Source organism: Lontra canadensis, unplaced genomic scaffold (assembly GCF_010015895.1).
Source record: "Lontra canadensis isolate GAN:19392208 unplaced genomic scaffold, GSC_riverotter_1.0 scaffold11, whole genome shotgun sequence".
Lineage (NCBI taxonomy): Eukaryota > Metazoa > Chordata > Mammalia > Carnivora > Mustelidae > Lontra > Lontra canadensis.
This window is the reverse complement of record NW_022631005.1, coordinates 19286472-19304238: the sequence shown is the minus strand read 5'-3', so window position 1 is coordinate 19304238 and position 17767 is coordinate 19286472. Positions and strand designations below refer to the sequence as shown.

The 17767-nt window shown below is 34.9% G+C and overlaps 1 protein-coding gene across 1 annotated transcript in view; it reads right to left on the bottom strand.

Annotated features, from left to right (window-relative positions):
• Positions 1-17767, bottom strand: part of LRP1B (LDL receptor related protein 1B) — a 1927222-nt gene that overhangs the window by 449004 nt on the left and 1460451 nt on the right. Inside the window, exons 38-41 of the mRNA XM_032856138.1 lie at positions 16288-16414; positions 16001-16152; positions 15585-15709; positions 13834-14205 (exon numbers count right to left, since the gene is read on the bottom strand). Of these exons, the coding sequence (XP_032712029.1) occupies positions 13834-14205; positions 15585-15709; positions 16001-16152; positions 16288-16414 (776 nt within the window). The remainder of the gene's footprint in view (positions 1-13833; positions 14206-15584; positions 15710-16000; positions 16153-16287; positions 16415-17767) is intronic.

Here is a 17767-nt window from a genome sequence, read left to right as displayed (position 1 = left end):
CAAAAGGGAAAAGACAAAAGGAACTTATGAAAATATGCTTTACTATACAATACAGTCATTCTTGTATATCTGATGCATATTTATATTTACCAACATTCTTCTTTATTTTTTTTTTCAGGTTTGATAAGTCTTGGCACTCAACCAAACAGAAGTTACCAGCAGCCTCAAGTTGCAAAGGGTGGAAGACAGAAAAGTATTTGAATCTTTGGAAAATCAAATGCTTCTAACAATAGAAATTCATTCTGTCATCTTGAATATATCACTTCCTATTGGTTTTGGTTTTTTTCATCTCCACCCCCCAAAGTAGTACTTCTGCTACTCACATAAGTATACTCTATATAGCACAAGTACCTTCTGTCACATACTTCTAAGAATTCTGACAAGGTCGAGAACATACAACAGTCAAGTGTATAAGCCCAATAAACGACACAAGGTGTTGGAAGAACTATGGAGCCTGACATCCTTTTCACCCACGGAGGTCCCTCTCCTCAGGGACCTTCTACTTTCTTCATTCATAGTATTTGAGACTTTGAAGGGAGAAATCACTTCTGTTCTTTGAAATCTTTGTATACTATCATGGCCATTTTTCATGCTGGCTAGTTTCCACTAATTTATTATAATGAAGCTTTAAAAATAAATGAATCAGTTAAGGAGAATGAAGGCAAACACTCATAATGGTTTATGCGAATTGAGTGCTGACTAAATACTAGGTGCTGTTCTAACCAACATGTATTAACTCATCGAATCTCATTAACCCTCTGAGACTGATACTAACATTATCCTTATTTCTAAGAGAGAAAACTGAGGCATGAAGAGACAAATAATTATCCAAAGACACAGCTTGTAATTGGTAAAAAGCAAGGAAGGGGCTTGGCTAGATCCAGCTAGATGTTCTGGCTCTAGAACCTCTGCTTTTAACCAATATTCTACGCTGCCTCTCTTACTTTCTCATCAAAACTGAAGTCTCCAGTCTCCCTCCCCTTGCTAATTAGAATCCAACCAAGCAAGCAATTGAGGCCAAAGAATCCCTTTTATTCTGCAAATGAAGCTTTAAGACAAATCCTAACAACCTAATTATACGACTAACATAACTAATTCCTAAGAAGGCTAGTTATTTTTATTATCTACCAAGCAATTATAGATTATAAGGGGTATAGAGATTATATGCAATAGACCCTTCCTAGGGGAACATGAAATTTTGAGGGGGAGGTGAATCCTATAGACAAAAATGAAACAAAGGAAAGGTATAGGGTAAAAACTAAGTAGGTGATAAGGACATGAAGGATACATGACAAGTCCCAGTGTTTTTCAAAGGAAGGAGACCACTGTGGGCTGCCGTTCTAGGGGGGAAAAAAATCCGAATTCCTTAATTGCATTGAGGGATTTGAGTTGAATTATAAAGATCCCCCAAAATAGGGAGCATTTGAAGGTCTATACAAACTCTCCCATTCTAATTTAACAACATGAGTAAAGATGCAGGGTTTGAAGAAAGAATAAGGAAAAAATATAACAAGATGAAACCAGAGAGGGAGACAAACCACAGGAGATTTTTAATCATAGGAAAAAAAACTGAGGGTTGCTGGAGGGGAGTGAGTGGTGGGATGGGGTAACTGGGTGAAGGACATTAAGGGATGTGATGTAATGAACACTGGGTATTATATAAGACTGATGAATCACTGACCTCCACCTCTGAAACCAGTAACACATTATATGTTAATAAAGAAAATAGTTGAAGGGATAAATTGTATGTTATGTGAATTTTGCCATAATAAAAACTGGCACATCACCAAAAAAAGTTTTAAAAAAGAATATGATATGTTCATGAGACAAAAATGGTATGAGCAAAACGGGATCAAAGGGCAAATTTGACACAGAAGAGAAATTTCTGGTGAGATGGATCATGTAGGTTAAGATGATACCTGGAGAGGAGGTAATGGATTACACTTTGTGATGCAGAAAACAGGGAGTTAATATTTTAAGGAGGACCACAATGAAAGCACTGTTGTCTATGATATGCAGAAATTCCTAGAAAATCAAGGCAGAAAAAGAGAAAGCAAGTAGAAGATCATCAATATTCAGTAATGAAAGAATGAAAAGATGGTCCGTAATAGTGACAGTGGATAAGAAAAAAATATTTGGTGAATAAATAGCTCAGGGGTACAGGAACAGAGGGAGTTAAATGTGAGGTTTGATTCTAATTGGTTATTTAAAAAAGGTAATAATTTTACTAACAAGAGAAATAGGAGAGGTTCTGATTTTTAGGTAGGAAAATGACGTTGGCATATTAAATTATGAGTTGACATCAAGAATATTAAAGGGAATTTTCAGTAAATGTCTAGAGATTTCACACTTTCCACTAGTGAGGAGATAAATCAGCAAATCTGGACTTGGGGTAATATTAAATAATGAATGTCTCAATATGAATCATCACAATCATTGAACTCCTTAAAAGGGAAAATATGCCCATCGGTGGGGAGAAAGTTTTTTCAGGAGTTGCACTTCTACAGTCAGAAACAGAAAACATAGGGGACAGCATTTGATCGTTAAAGAAAGTGATAGGGACACCATTACATGGCTTATCTCTTGGTCCAGATTTGGGGAAAAAAGAAAATGAGTGTGGTTAGTGGTTAGAGAACTAATGGAAGAGTGAAATGGAAGTGTACAATAATTATAAGGCAGGTAAAGACAGAAAAGCAGGCTCACAGATATGTTAGAATAGGCTGGATGCAGTGTAATCAGATTGTGCCGAGAGAGAAGAAACACTAAATCCCAGAAGCCATCAGACCCAGGCTATTGTCAAGCTACAACAGTAAGTGAAAACAGAGAACAAAAGTAAAAAATGTTATCAAAATGAGGGAGAGGAGATGCAACATGGGGGTTAAGGGGGTAGGAGAAGAGTAACTGAAGCAAGATGGGATTGGGAGGGAGATAAACTATAAGTGACTCTTAATCTCACAAAACAAACTGAGGGTTGCTGGGGGGAGGGGGCTTGGGAGAGGGGGGGTGGGGTTATTATGGACATTGGGGAGGGTATGTGCTATGATGAGTGCGGTGAAGTGTGTAAACCTGGCGATTCACAGACCTGTACCCCTGGGAAAAAAAAATATTATATGTTTATAAAAAATTAAAAAAAAATTATGGGAAGATTGTTAAGTGTGCTAAGGCATCAATAAAAATGCTGTGGTTGTCAAGAAAGACTGTCTAAGTGGAAAGCAAAAGAAGACAGACAATTGGGTGTAAATTGCTTACGGAAATGGAAAGGAACCGTGGTACGTGGTTGGAGGAGAATATGGTTTAACACTTAGCTTTATCAACATGTCAGTAAAACATAGAACTACACATTGAAAATTCTACTTTGTAGAAATCCTAGAAAGTTAATGAGGTTTGCAACAGCAACATTCATTTGAATATGCCATGATGTATGATTGAGTCTGTTATTCTGCAAGGGTGATAATCTAAGCCATACACTATGTTATTGTAGGTGTTGCAAATAAGGCTAAGTATAAAAAATTGTGCAATTTATGTATTTTACTTATGTCATTTTTAAAGTTACATAAATTCAATTAAGAAAAAAATCTGTTCATGAATTTCTTCTCTAAGAAACAGATTCACGTAATGGTTTGTTTTAGCATAAATTCTTTTAACATTCTCTCTCAAAACATTTTTAACCAGATATGCTATACTAAAAAGCTGAGAATAGCAAGTTGAATATGCAAATAATAGTTGATTTCTGGTAAACAAGCCAAAAAAAAAAAAAAAAAAACACACACACACAAAAACAGAGTACATTTTAATGGGTATATGGAATAGAAATGTCTTCCCTTTCAAACAATTACAGGCATTTTAATGGGTACATGGAATAGAAATGTCTTCCCTTTCAAACAATTACTTCACTCCTACAAGTTATAACCATCTTTGAAGAGGAACCCTGGATTCACTTGTCCCCTTGCCTATTTCTACAGGTACTCTACTGCTTTCCTAGGAATTTTGAATTCATCATTACCCCCTCAAAGACTTATTCATAATTCACAGTACATTGATTTCATTCGCTGAATTCATGCCATAAATCTCTCAAAAGGAAAAAAAAAGTTTTAATATGTATACTTTTTTTTATTGCTTCTTATGAAAAATGTCTCTTCTAACATTATGTCACAGATTTTTCCCCCTTAGGTTACCATTTACAACTTTCTCATTCAAGTCAAAAGTACAAAAAAAATAAAGTTTTTCAGTCACATTGCTTACACAGAGATGTGGGGCAATTAAAGTGGCTTAATAGCAACTAGTCACAAGGGACTTGTAAAAAAAATTCAGCACTATTTGAGCTAAATCTAAAAAAGTTTATACTCTTGAAGTTGACAGAATCAATTCAATATCATTAAATCTACTAACCCATAGTTTTATTATATCTTTTCCCCGCTAGATAATCTTTTTCTGTTTCATTTTATTTCTTTACCACCAAAGACAGATTGATTTCTAGTTCATGGATAAAGCGGCCCTTCAGTAGTTCAACCCATCAGTGGGAGTCTATTCCTCCATTCCCTGAATCTGGATTTGGCCATGTGATTTTCCTTAACCAGTAATACATTAGTACATATGGCTTATAAAATGTTTGCCTATTCTCAATTCTGAGAACCATGTGACCATCCCAAGCTAGTCTGTTGAATGAAAGACTCATGGCCAGTAACCCAGAATACAGCATGCCAACTGCCAGACACATGATGGAGGCCATCCTAGATCATCCAGCTGCCATCTGATCCGAAGCTGGCCAGAGATCTGAAGAACTGACATGGACCAGAAGAACCACCAGCTAACCCATAGAAGAGTGGGATAAATAAGCGGTTATAGTTTTAAGACACTGAATTCTGGGATGGTTTGTTATGCAATCAAAACTAGTTGATATGCAACAATCTCTCAACTCCTAGACTAAGGGTTAAAAAAGAAATACATGTAATTACATTTAAACTGATGTATCATACAGAAATGACTCTGATCAGGGATTGTTAGTCTCTCTACTAATAATCTATATCTACTCCTATATCTAATAATCTAATAATCTCTCTACTCCCACCCTCACACACCTGCTAAGACTTAACTTGGTAGTGATCCAATACCGGGATGTTGATTCATATGTGAATCACTATCCATTTCTGAAGTCCACCTAGTATCTTTGTGGGTGCTCCATGCTATGGTAGATGCATTAGCTTGACAGTGTCTTCTCATTCCTTTCCTCCATTCCTAATCAGACTCATAAACTATAACAACTTTAGATGCCACCATAGGTTTCAAAGTTCAAGTTTAATAATAAGCAAAGGCCCCAATTCTCTGCCACATTGACATGATCCAGCAGTTTCTGATTCTGCAAACAGAATCCTTGTCAGACCATCTAATGTGATCTACTAGGGCAGTCTCTGGAGCCTGAGTACCTCCGCAGGAAACTTTTCAGCCTCCTGTCTTAAGACTAATTCTCAACATAAAAAAGTTAGTACTTGACCACATTGCCTTCTACTCTCTATCGCTGTCAGCTATTCTGACACATTCATGAGGAAATGCGAAGCTCTGAATCTATGAATAATCCTAATACTGATCACTGAACATTCCTGAGTTCTCCATGTCAGTTCTGCCTCCAAGACCTGAAATACACCTCATATTGACTCTACAGAACTTCAGTAGAATATTCTACAGATGACTCAGAATTCTTTATATTTTCTTTCTGCAACATACTGTTCCTCATGAATTTTTCTGCTCCTCATATTAAGTGACTTCTACCTGTGGTTTCAATATCTCTTGTTCAGGTATGTTAGTGCCCTGGAGGGATCTGGTCTTGATCGGTATTAAAGGGTAAGAGACTTTAGGACAATCATGCCTATGAAGGGGATCAGAATATACCACCCCAAAATAAGCTACTATGACATAGGATGTAAGCTGTAATAGCAGATGCAGAAAATCCTCTCTACCCTGTCCCTATCTACTTAACAATAGGACATACATTTTCTTTGTGAAGTTGTCCCCTCTCTGATCAGGAGAGAAGAGCAATCATTATCACTGGAGTTGGAGATAGCACTAAAATGTGTCTACATAAGCAACATCTTACTGAACAACAATTATCTTCCATTAGTTTTCCCATGTACCTCTCTCCACACAATTTACTTCCTCTAGAAACCCAAACTCTTTTTTGTTTGTTTCTTTTTATTTTTGTTTAGCTAGTTCTCTGCAGTTGATCATCCTCTGTTAAAATGGTCTATCACTTCTTTTCTATGAAGGCCTCCATGTACAGAAAAAAAATTAACATTAAACTTTTTGTGAGCTTTTTCTGATTAGCTCTTCTATCAGTTTAATTCATATTTCATTAACCCAAACCCAAAAGGTTATAGGAAAAATTATTTCCTCCCCAACTTGACACAGGCCATCTTACTGGAAAGACTCGAATATTTTAAGAAACTATGAGTTCATGGAAGACATACTGAACACACAGCCTACAACTTAATGAGGAGGAAATCCCAGGTTCTCTTTCCCTGTGCACTAATCATTTCTCACTCCAGATTCTGCTTTCCGTAATTTGATGATGATGTTATCCTGTGTCTTCCATTGCAGTATAAACATTATCCCCTGCCTCACTACCTGCTGTAGTGAGGCATAGTGACTCCCTATGCACAATGCTCATCTTTTATGCTTACCTTTTTTTCAATCTTAGTAATTTTAATGCATAATAAAGCATGCTCCCTTTCCTCTTTCCAATATTTGCAATTATCTAAATAGGTAATTTGGAAATTGTGTTATCTAATAAATATGTCTTTTGAAAGTATTTCTTTATTTTATAAAATCTGAAAAAAATGAGTAGCTAAGATTCTCACATATTGAGAATGTCTTTATGACATATACCAAGCAAATTAAAATAATACACTTTAAAGGTGACATTTTTACCTTTAAAATTGCACACAGAAAAAATTAACATAATCAAATGAATTTTGGGGCACTCATAAAAGGATATGGAACTGGCCCATTTAAAGGAAAAGAAAAAGATATTTCCAGACAATATAATTTTTAAAAAAGGCATACTGCCACCACTAGTCTTGGAAAAAAAAATATGTAAAAGCATTATGAAAAAAGAGGGTTCAAGATGGTAGTGTAAGAAAACCCTGAACTTACTTCCCCCAGGAACACAACAAATTCACAACTATATATGAAACCATTTTTCTCTGAACAGAACCTGTGAACTAGATGAACAGCACCTCCACAAAAAAAAAAAAAAAAAAAAGCATTGAGAAGAGTAAGAGAGGCAGAGACACCACCTCCCTGGGACCCTAACCCAGCAGTAGTGACCTCACAATCACAATGATGATTCCCAAAATACAGAACACTCCCCCAAGGCATGAAGAAATTATGTCCTTCATCAGGAACTCTGACTCTGGGGGGTGTCATCAGAAAGGTGCTCCCCACCCCAAATGTCTGGTTTTAAAAATCAATAGGGATTAAGATCAGGAGAATCAAAGAATTATAGGGAATGGAGATTCAACTCTTAAAGTGGTTGCAAAAAAAACCTACTCACCCTGAGATCCTGGGCGAAAGTAACAGACTGAAAATTTCCTAGCCCATAAGTGAGAAAGACCCACTTACAAATTTGAAAGTGGCAGCTGGAAAGACAGGAACCTGCAGTTTTTATTCAGGGACAGAAGCCCTGATAGATACCACTCTTAAAATTTCCTCCTAATTTGCTGGCGACAGAACCAGTAGACACAATTTCTGGTGCTCTCCCTCTAGCCTGCTTGTACTATAGGGCATGTTCTGCCCATCCTATGGTATAACCAGCCTGGGCAAACTCCCATACCAATTAAACCCATGCGGACACCAAGCCACAACTGGGAGGGACAAGAATCTTGAATCCTGCCCTCTTTCCACAGCTAAGGAGACAAGATGCAAGGACAGGGTGAAGATCCTGAACCCTGCCCTCCGTGCACAGCAGCTAAGCTACAACGGGACCAGACATGTTCCCCAGCCATGCCCTTTCTTCCCAGCAGTCAAAACTGTAATGGACCCATTTAGGTGTCCTGAGCCCTGGCCACCAGCAGACAGACTGAGCAGTAACCAGACCAGGCAGTGCTGCAGGTCCTGCCCTCCTTGTAGTAACTACCCACAAGCCAGAGCTCTGAGCCCCACTCACCCCACAGAGAAACAGAGCAGCAACTAAGAAGGGTTAGCACCCTCAGCCTGGGCTCCTCACCCCCTCCTGCACTGCAGCTATAGCTCTATGGTATCTCCTTGGCATCTATAAAGACTCAATCACATTTCCATGGATTAATTTGGTTGGTAAGTGGTAAAATACGTAATGAGATGAAATGCATTATACCAGATTTATTAAAATGGAATACCAAGTCATAAATGAATTTTATGTCTTATTTGTATTTATTTGCATGCCAGTAATTCATTTTGGGGGTGGGCGGGGACTGCTTTACTTTGTTTTTTTTGATTTGGTTTTTTGGTCTGGCAAATCAAACTATAAATTCTCCCACAAAACTTCAAAAGAAGATTACAATGATTAAACAAATTAGCAACTTCTTGGAGGGATAAGGTGGCATAAGGAGAGTACTTAGAAAAGTTTATGTAAATTATCAATGTAAACTAATCTTAATTAATTTTTAAATTCTAGTCAGACCTTAATACACTACCACATCTATAATTATTATAATTATTTCTGATTGTTTAACAATTCTAACACATATTCTAAAAATAATTTAGGGGATAATTATCCTAAATAATCCACAAATGTGTCACAAATACAGTAATACAAAGTTTTAAATTAAATAAAATTATGTTTGTTTTTATCTTCTTTTCATACTCTTTTTCATAAAATCTTGGCAAAAAAAATTATGAGTTTGTTTCTCACTTTGTAGGTGAGGAAATTGACAGTATCACACAGGAAATAAATAGCAAAGTGGGATTTCAGTCCAAACTTGACTGATTCCCAACTCCCAGATATCATATGTCACTTCTTCCATGTGAGTTAACACATACACCCACTGAAGTGTTACTCCTTTTAATTGCTTTGATTTTAGCGGAGAGGATTAGAATGGTTTGGTTGTATATATACTTTAATTAAAATGCTTTCAGTTTAATTTACCACTGTGGAAACAGGATCTGTAATAAGGAAACAACCCCTTAAGTCACCTCTGCCTTCAGACGTGACCTTTAAACTTCACTGAACATAACACAGCCAGAGTGATCATTATAAAACATAAGGCCTACTATATGTGTATCTTTTAACAGTGTTGATTTCCCTTTATCTATTAAATACAACCAAAACTACTTATGTTGGATATTAGTACACCAATGTTCATTGCAGCACTTTTAAAATAGTCACAATAGTCAAAAAGTAGAAAGAAACCAAGTGTCCATAAACAGATGAATGGATAAACAAAATGTGGTATACACATACAATAGAATCTTTTTCAGCCACAAAAGGGGGAATGAACTTTCTTTTGGCGGCGGTGGGGAGGAGGGAATGAATTCTGATATGTGCTACAGCATGCATGAATTTTGGAAAATATTATGCTAAGTGAAATAAGCCACACACAAAAGGTCAAATATTGTATGGTTCCACTAACATGCAATATCTTAAATAGGCAAATTTATAGAAAAAGAAAGCACATCAAAGGTTATGAGGTGCTGTGGGGAGGGTAGATGGAGAATAATTGCTTAAATAGAGTTTTATTTGAAGTGATAAAAATATTTTGGAAGTAGTTGTGATGGTTGCATAATATTATGAACATAATTAATGTCACTACATTGTATAATTAAAATGTTAAGATGGCTAATTTTATTTATTATATGTGTATTATATTTTATGCATTGTATATATTTGCTGATGTAAAAAATTAATAATGTAATATACCAAAAACTATTAAGTTGTACACTTTTAATGTGTGAATTATATGGCATATAAACTACATCTCAGGGGCACCTGGGTGGCTCAGTGGGTTAAAGCCTCTGCCTTCGGCTCAGGTCATGATCTCAGGGTCCTGGGATCGAGCCCTGCATCGAGCCTCGCATCAAGCCCCGCATTGGGCTCTCTGCTCAGCAGGGAGCCTGCTTCCTCCTCTCTTTCTCTGCCTGCCCCTCTGTCTACTTGTTATCTCTGTCTGTCAAATAAATAAATAAAATCCTTAAAAACAACAACAACAACAACAACAAACCACTACATTTCATTAAAACTTTTTTTTTTAAACACTTCTTATCTTGGCAGATCAAATTCTTTATTATTGGAGCCCTCCCTAGAATTCCAGCTTCATCTCACACTGATTCAGGCCACACAACCTGCATTCTTTTTTTTTTTTTTAAGATTTTTATTTATTTGACAGACAGATCACAAGTAGGCAGAGAGGCAGGCAGAGAGAGAGAGGAGGAGGAGGCAGGCTCCCTGCTGAGCAGAGAGCCCGATGAGAGGCTCGATCCCAGGACCCTGAGATCATGACCTGAGCTGAAGGCAGAGGCTTTAACCCACTGAGCAACCCAGGCGCCCCACAACCTGCATTCTAATCATATCAAATGATATATGACTCTGTGTCTACCCTGTGTTTTTTCATGTCTTTGTACAAAATTTTTCTGTCTTTAGAAGAGTAGTTTGGAAATTTTTAATTTGAGAACGTTTACTCTCTTAAAAATTATTGAGGAGTTGAGAGAAATTTTGTGTGAATTGTGCCTATAGCTATTTACCATATTAGAAATTTAAACTAAAAATGTAGTTTTAACCATATAATAATCTCTTTTAAAATAAAAATGATTGCATATTAATATAACCAGTATCTTCTAAGAAATTATCTGTGTTTTTTTTTTTTAATATTTCACTTATTTATTTGATAGAGAGAGATCACAAGTAGGTAGAGAGTGGGGTGGGGGGAAGCAGGCTCCCTGCTGAGCAGAAATGCAGGGCTCGATCCCTGGACCCTGAGATCATGACCTGAGCTGAAGGCAGAGGTTTAATCCACTGAGCCACCTGGGCACCCCTATCTGTGTTGTTTTAAGTGAAAAGAGGAGACAGCAGGATTCACACATCTACTTCTTCATCCTATCTGTAATGATATTTTAATTGAAGTATGTGAAGAAAATCCAGCCTCACACAGCTATGAAGTTGGAAGAAAGAGGAGTGTTTTAGTAGACTTTTCAGATAATTCTGGATATTCTTTCACACTATACCAACACATAAGAAGCAACAGTTACTTAAAGGTTAGCTTCAGTGTAGAATCAGAAACACATAATGGTGAACTTTTCATACTCTATTACATTAAAGTTCATTGGTCTATCCTACACTTTGAATGGATCATTTACCCACGCATGATTTTATCATGCCATTTGCAAGGTATTGGTTCCCTAAGTTATGCATAGCTGTTGACACATTTCATTTAGCCTTTAAGCATTGGGAAGTTATCAAGCTTACTGTGCTTGATAGAAGTCTTCCAGAATTCGAATTTTTACTTGAAAGCTTGATTTCTATTATTTGCAGCAGATATTGTAAGTCATTTTCCTTGTAGTGACAGACTCATTGTATTCATTCTTTAGAAAATGTCTGCCTCATATCTAGGTCTGAATAACGATAGTCTGTTCTTCATTCTTTCAAGTAAAACATGGTGTTCCATAAAAGAAGCATGAACCCAAATAATAGCACAAATACTTGATTTCCTTCAGGTAACCATTGCACTTCAGAATGCAGCAAAAGTGCCTTATGTGTATTTCATCACCCAGAATATTAAAGAGATGTATACTGAAGAATCAAGATTCAATAAAATATAAATGTTTCACTCTCTTCAAGGATATTCTTTAAGTGAAACTGTTCTTTTGTTTTTATTTTTTTTCCCAGCTGCTAAGCGCCAGTGAAAAATACAATGACTACTAGGACAGTCTGGTGCCATCGTCATGATTACCACTCAGTTGCCAGCAGTCACCACTGCTTTTACATCATTAATGAGAATGTCAATACCATGGAAAAGGTAATTATCTAGTATTATCACAAAAATAACTCTTAGACTCCATGAACACGTAACGGGGAACCCCAGGAAACCAAACTTGAAGACCACAGGTCTAGAATTATCCTTCTTCCTCTTCTCCTCCCCTATCTAGCCCAATGAATTAATAGATTCCTATTGAACCTTTACATTTCCTCAACTCAGGTCAGTGGCATCTTGCACCCTGCCCCAAAGAGATTATTTTTGTTCTCTAGTCCTCTAGTATCTTGTAGATTCTACTTATTTTCAATGTTTGTTTCCTAGTAGTTGCTTCTGAAACTGTAGCTTCTAAAGGCCTATGGACTCATATTCAACTTTATATCAAAAAATTTGGAGCACAGAAAATGAATTAATAAATTAATACATTGTGGGTATAGTGTAAGCACCTCCAAATCTAAGTTGTGTCAGCCTAGAAAAACTGGAGGACCACAGTGTTATAATCTAAACTTCATAGACTTAAACTGAATCAATAAAAGTCAAATATATCTGAAGTCTATGATCAGTACAGTTACAGTTGCATTGTTTCTCTCTCTCTCTCTCACACACACACACACACACACAGGCACATGCACACACATACACAGACACACACATAAGCCAAAATGGAATGTTGGCATGTTCTGGAATTTACAAATTGGTATGAAATTATCAATAAGTATGGTAACTTTACTTAGAGAACAAAGAAATGAAAATGTATATTTGTACAAGTATATAATTTAACTAATTTGGAAAATCTGAATAGGCAAATACTGGCCTAGCAGAATGGCAGGCATAGCATGGAGTACCAATATGAAATAAAAAGTTTGAAAATATTTATATGTATATTTATATGAGGAAACATACACTGGATGCTGGAACTCACTAGTTATCAGGTATATTAATATAAGTTGATATTTTCTATAAATTAGACAGTCATAGCTGAAAAATTATGAAATTATTGTTGTAAAAAATATGGGACAATAAAACTTTTTACATACAGTTGATGAAATATAAACTGATATGGTCTTTTTGGACAGAAATCTGTCCAACTATAAAAAATAAAATAGACACCAACTGACTTTGCAATTCTATTTCTAGGATTCTGTGCTAAAGAAATACTCACATATATGAATAAAGATATCTATATGCAAAAATGTTCATTGTGACATTGTAGGTAATGATGAAATACCAGAAACAAATGTTTATCAGAAGAAAATAGTCAAATAGTTTATCTTTAGTACACAATAGGCATAGGCTTTCTAAAGAATGAGATAAAGTCTTATATACTGAAATAAATGGTTTTCAAGATATTTGATAATTTAAAAAAAGCAGCTGAATAATGCATATAGGATCATTCAATTTTGTAATTACAAATTGCATTCACATACATGAAAAAAATTCTGAAGGCATGACAGCTATCAGCTATGGATGAGTATATGGAATTGATGTTGCAATGATGAGGGAGAAATTTCATTTTTAAATCCATATTACTTGAATACTTTACAATTAATTTAATAAACTAATTTGCAATTTAAAAAGTAATGAAAAGGACTGACCTAAAGTATAGTGAAATTGGAAAAGTGGGGGATATATGGAAATCACATAAAGAGAAAAGAGATAGGTTGTATGAGGAATATATTGAAAGTTCAAGATTAGAAACTAATAATCAAAATATACATACAGTACATGCTAAGAGTAAATTGATTTTTTGACTTTGGAAGATCAGATAATATAGGTGCATTATTCTTGAACATAAACTCAAAAAAATGTAATTGCTACATGCAATTACCACTCTAATTTCTCTGCTAATGCAAATGATACTCATTTCACCAAATTATTTTTTAAAAATTATTGTACTTACTTTCAACGATTACTTGTCTATCTTCCCAGTTATCTTTAATAAGCTGTATATTTCCAAAGTGTGCATCACTGTAAAAGATTCGGTTGGTACCTTTTCTTCTTTGATTGTAGTCAAAAGCCAAGGCTATGACATTCTTGAAATAATGTGGATTCTCATATGGCCTTATTGGTGAATTTAAATTGGTTTCATCAGAAAGATGTATACTTTTTAATATTGTTCTCCCTGAATACAGCAAATAGCCTTCATGCCTTAGGCAAGTAACTCCATCCTCTGCCAAATATCCATGGGCACAAGTGCAAGTTCTCCGAGAATTTCCTCTATAAAGACAGAGTTGCTGACATCCACCATTGTCTTTGGCACAAATATTGGTCCCTAAAGAGGAAAAAAATATACATACGTACACAAAGATATATTTGTTTTTCTTTTGTTTATCAAATTATTTTTTTCTTACAGAAATATTTAAAAATAATGTTGAATGGTCTGTCTTTTTATTTTTTTTAAAGATTTTATTTATTTATTTGACAGAGAGAGAGATCACAAGTAGGCAGAGAGATGGGTGGAAGCAGCCACCCTGCTGAGCAGAGAGCCTGATGTGGGGCTTGAACCCAGGACCCTGAGATCATAACCTGAGCTGAAGGCAGAGGCTTAACCCACTGAGACACCCAGGCACCACTGTCTTTTTATTCTTAATACTGGTGAATGAAAAAATATCAAATACTCTAAAGTACTGATTTTTTTTTATACCAGTTTAAAATCGTGGATTTCTTATTTCAAAGATCACATTCTTCTGCTCCAAACACCATCCAAATAAAAGCATTAAAATTTTCCCTCAATCAGCCAGTTAAGTGTATAAGTCTTTTTTGAAACTTGATGCTGAATTGCAATAGGTTTTATGTATTATAATCTTTAGCATAAATAACAATTCTTTCAAAACATGAACTGAATTCACCAACAAAGTGCACACTGCTTTAAAATCTTGCCTATGAAATACAAAAGCTATCAAAGAAATTTACAACTGTAATGCACCTAACCTTCTAAATATAGTAAGCATAAGTTTTTGCTTCAGTTTGGAGGGAAGACGTAATATATTAAGATTAAGATTTCTCCATCAGGCTAATTTTCCTCCATGAATCCGTCATCAGCTCCAAAATTATCACACCTATCTTTGATGTCAAGAAAATTAATTATAATTATTTCAATGGACATTAAAATTGATATTTAATGGCATAAAATAGGCATTTAATTTGACTGAGGTAAATTTTTAAAAAATCCAAACCATCATCATAACAGTTTCAAATACACATTTTAAAGAAGTGATGACTTCAGAAATATTTCACACCAACAGCAAACTTCTGAAGCTATGATCACTTTATATATCAAAATATAACCCCAAACACATATTTTTGTCTGCTTTTTATTCTCTAGTATCCTAATTATGCAATGCATTTTTTGTTGAGTAGATAGATATAGATATAGATATTCTATATTACTTAGCCCAAACCTATAGTGAAGACATGCCAGGTATATAACATTTCCATATATATACACTGCCCTAGGCAAACATATCTATGTATGAACTATTATATATTCATTTCATTAGGCTACTATATGATTTTTGTAGGAAATTAGATGTAAAAAATAGAATTTTGAGGTTTTTGATTCAGATAAGAATCTCTAACTTAAGTTTGATAAATGTTGAAAAAATAGGAGAGGGATGACATAAGATGTATTCATTATATAAGAATGCTGACCTTTCTCTCTTACTCGATTAAAGATTTTAACTTCCTTCAGGTTGACTCCAAGACCTGTTCTCATGGTTATGGTTTCTGTGGCATCATTCTTGTGGCCTCTTCTGATGGACCCGTTGGCATGTGCTCTGACAAGAAGTTGAACATACATGATCACCAATCTTTAAGTAATTCACATCAAGTCAATTATTTAAACTGAAGATAACAGATGGCCAAGCAGAAGGGGAAAAAACCAACTTTAGTCTGTGACATTGAAATACTTGAGCCAGGAAAAGCAAGAGTGCCTTTCTGTGGAAATAACATGGCTTTGTGAGATCCTTTTTATGACCTTGCTAAGGAATGGCTAATCCTACAAGGGTAAAGCAACTGGCACTGAAATAACATTTTGAGACTCAAATACTTATGAAAAAATAAATTACCTGTCAGACCAGTAGATGTAAGCCCCAAAGACTGCAACTGAAAACATATCCACATTGCTCCCTGACAGCACCATCTCACGATTCCCTCCAGTCTCAAGGTCGATTCTTTCTATTTTGTCTGTACGAGCATCACACCAGTACAATTTGTTTTCCTAAAGATCGATTGAAAAGTAATATTAGAAGCTGTTTGGGATTAAATGATTTATTAAAAAATAAGGGAACAGTAAGAATGGATTAATGCAAGTTGGCAGTTAATGCATTTTAAATACTTAAGAAATCCAACACACCTCATAGTCAATGGAGATACCATTTGGCCATGCTATTCCCATGCTTACAAGGATAACCTTCTCTGAGCCATCTAAGCGAGCCTTTCCAATGCAAGGCATCTGTCCCCATTCAGTCCAGAACAAGTAACTGAAATGAAATTGTTGATTTATAGTAATATGCAAATAGACACAAAAACACAATTATTAATAATAAAGCAGTAACATCCATACCAATAGAACAAAAATAATACATTTTAGAAATCAATATACTTATGTGTTTCTGTTTATAAAAATATTTTTATTGTAAATAATATTTAGTTATTCATAGAAATCACAAGGATGGATTAAAATTCCTCCAAAATACTTTGCTCGTTCAACTCCCTGTCTGAAATGCTCTTCTCCAACCTGTTTGACTAATTTGCTCTTGTTCCTATTTCAAACATCATTTCCCTCAAAAATTCTTCTGTGTTCTGATTACTGTACCATACATTCTGCATGGATTAGAGTGGCAAATTTACGCTGTTACATTTCTTATATTTCTGTACAGTGTTATTTTTTATTAATGTCTTTTGTCTCCACTGGACAATAAGCTCAAGGAAGACAGTGATTTTTTTTCCTTTTCATCTGCTGGGACACTTACAGCACTAGAAAATTAGAAAATTTTTAAAATAAAAATTAGTTATAGATAAATATTTGATTTATTAATGCATTCATAAAAGCACTATAATTTCAATTCTGTCTAATTACATTGCTAAATGTAACTATTCTAATTTGAAGTTTGTAAGTTATCCTGTGAAGCAATCATAAAGTGCAGATTCATACAAAAGCAGACATTCCTATTTTAGTAATCTCATAAAGCAAAATGGAATATGGAAGAAAATGAAATACAAAAAGAAAATCCAGAGCATGCTGAAATAAAACACATCCAAAAAACTAAATGTAGAAAAATAGAAGACATATTATCTGTGCTTTTTTCACTCATTCACTCAGCATATATAATATTTATATTACAAACATATTATAATGCAAAATACATGCTTTCAGGATCCACTCTTCTGAAGCTGTGCCTACTGAAGTTTTTATCCAACCATCAGAAAATGACAATTAGACTTTAGAAAAATATGGCAATCATTGATTCATTCAGGCAAAATTGGATAGTATTCTGTGCATATTAGAATACATATATGAGTGATCATACATGAGAAAATGAGATTGGATAAAGAAAAATCAAAGATGTACATTCATATTTAGTATCCACTTAATGAACTTACTATTCATCCATAAAAAAGATAAACTATATAAAAATATATGTATTCCCTTTATGCATATTCTTTCGATTTATTTTAAAAGTTGATTTTTTTTTTCCTGAAAATGCTATATAAAATAAATGTGTTGGAGTTTTACAACCAGATGAAAAAGAGGTGTAGCTAGAATTCCAAGTATAGTAGTCCTGAAGAAACATTCATTCATATTCATAAGCTCTATAAATCAGAAAGGGAAA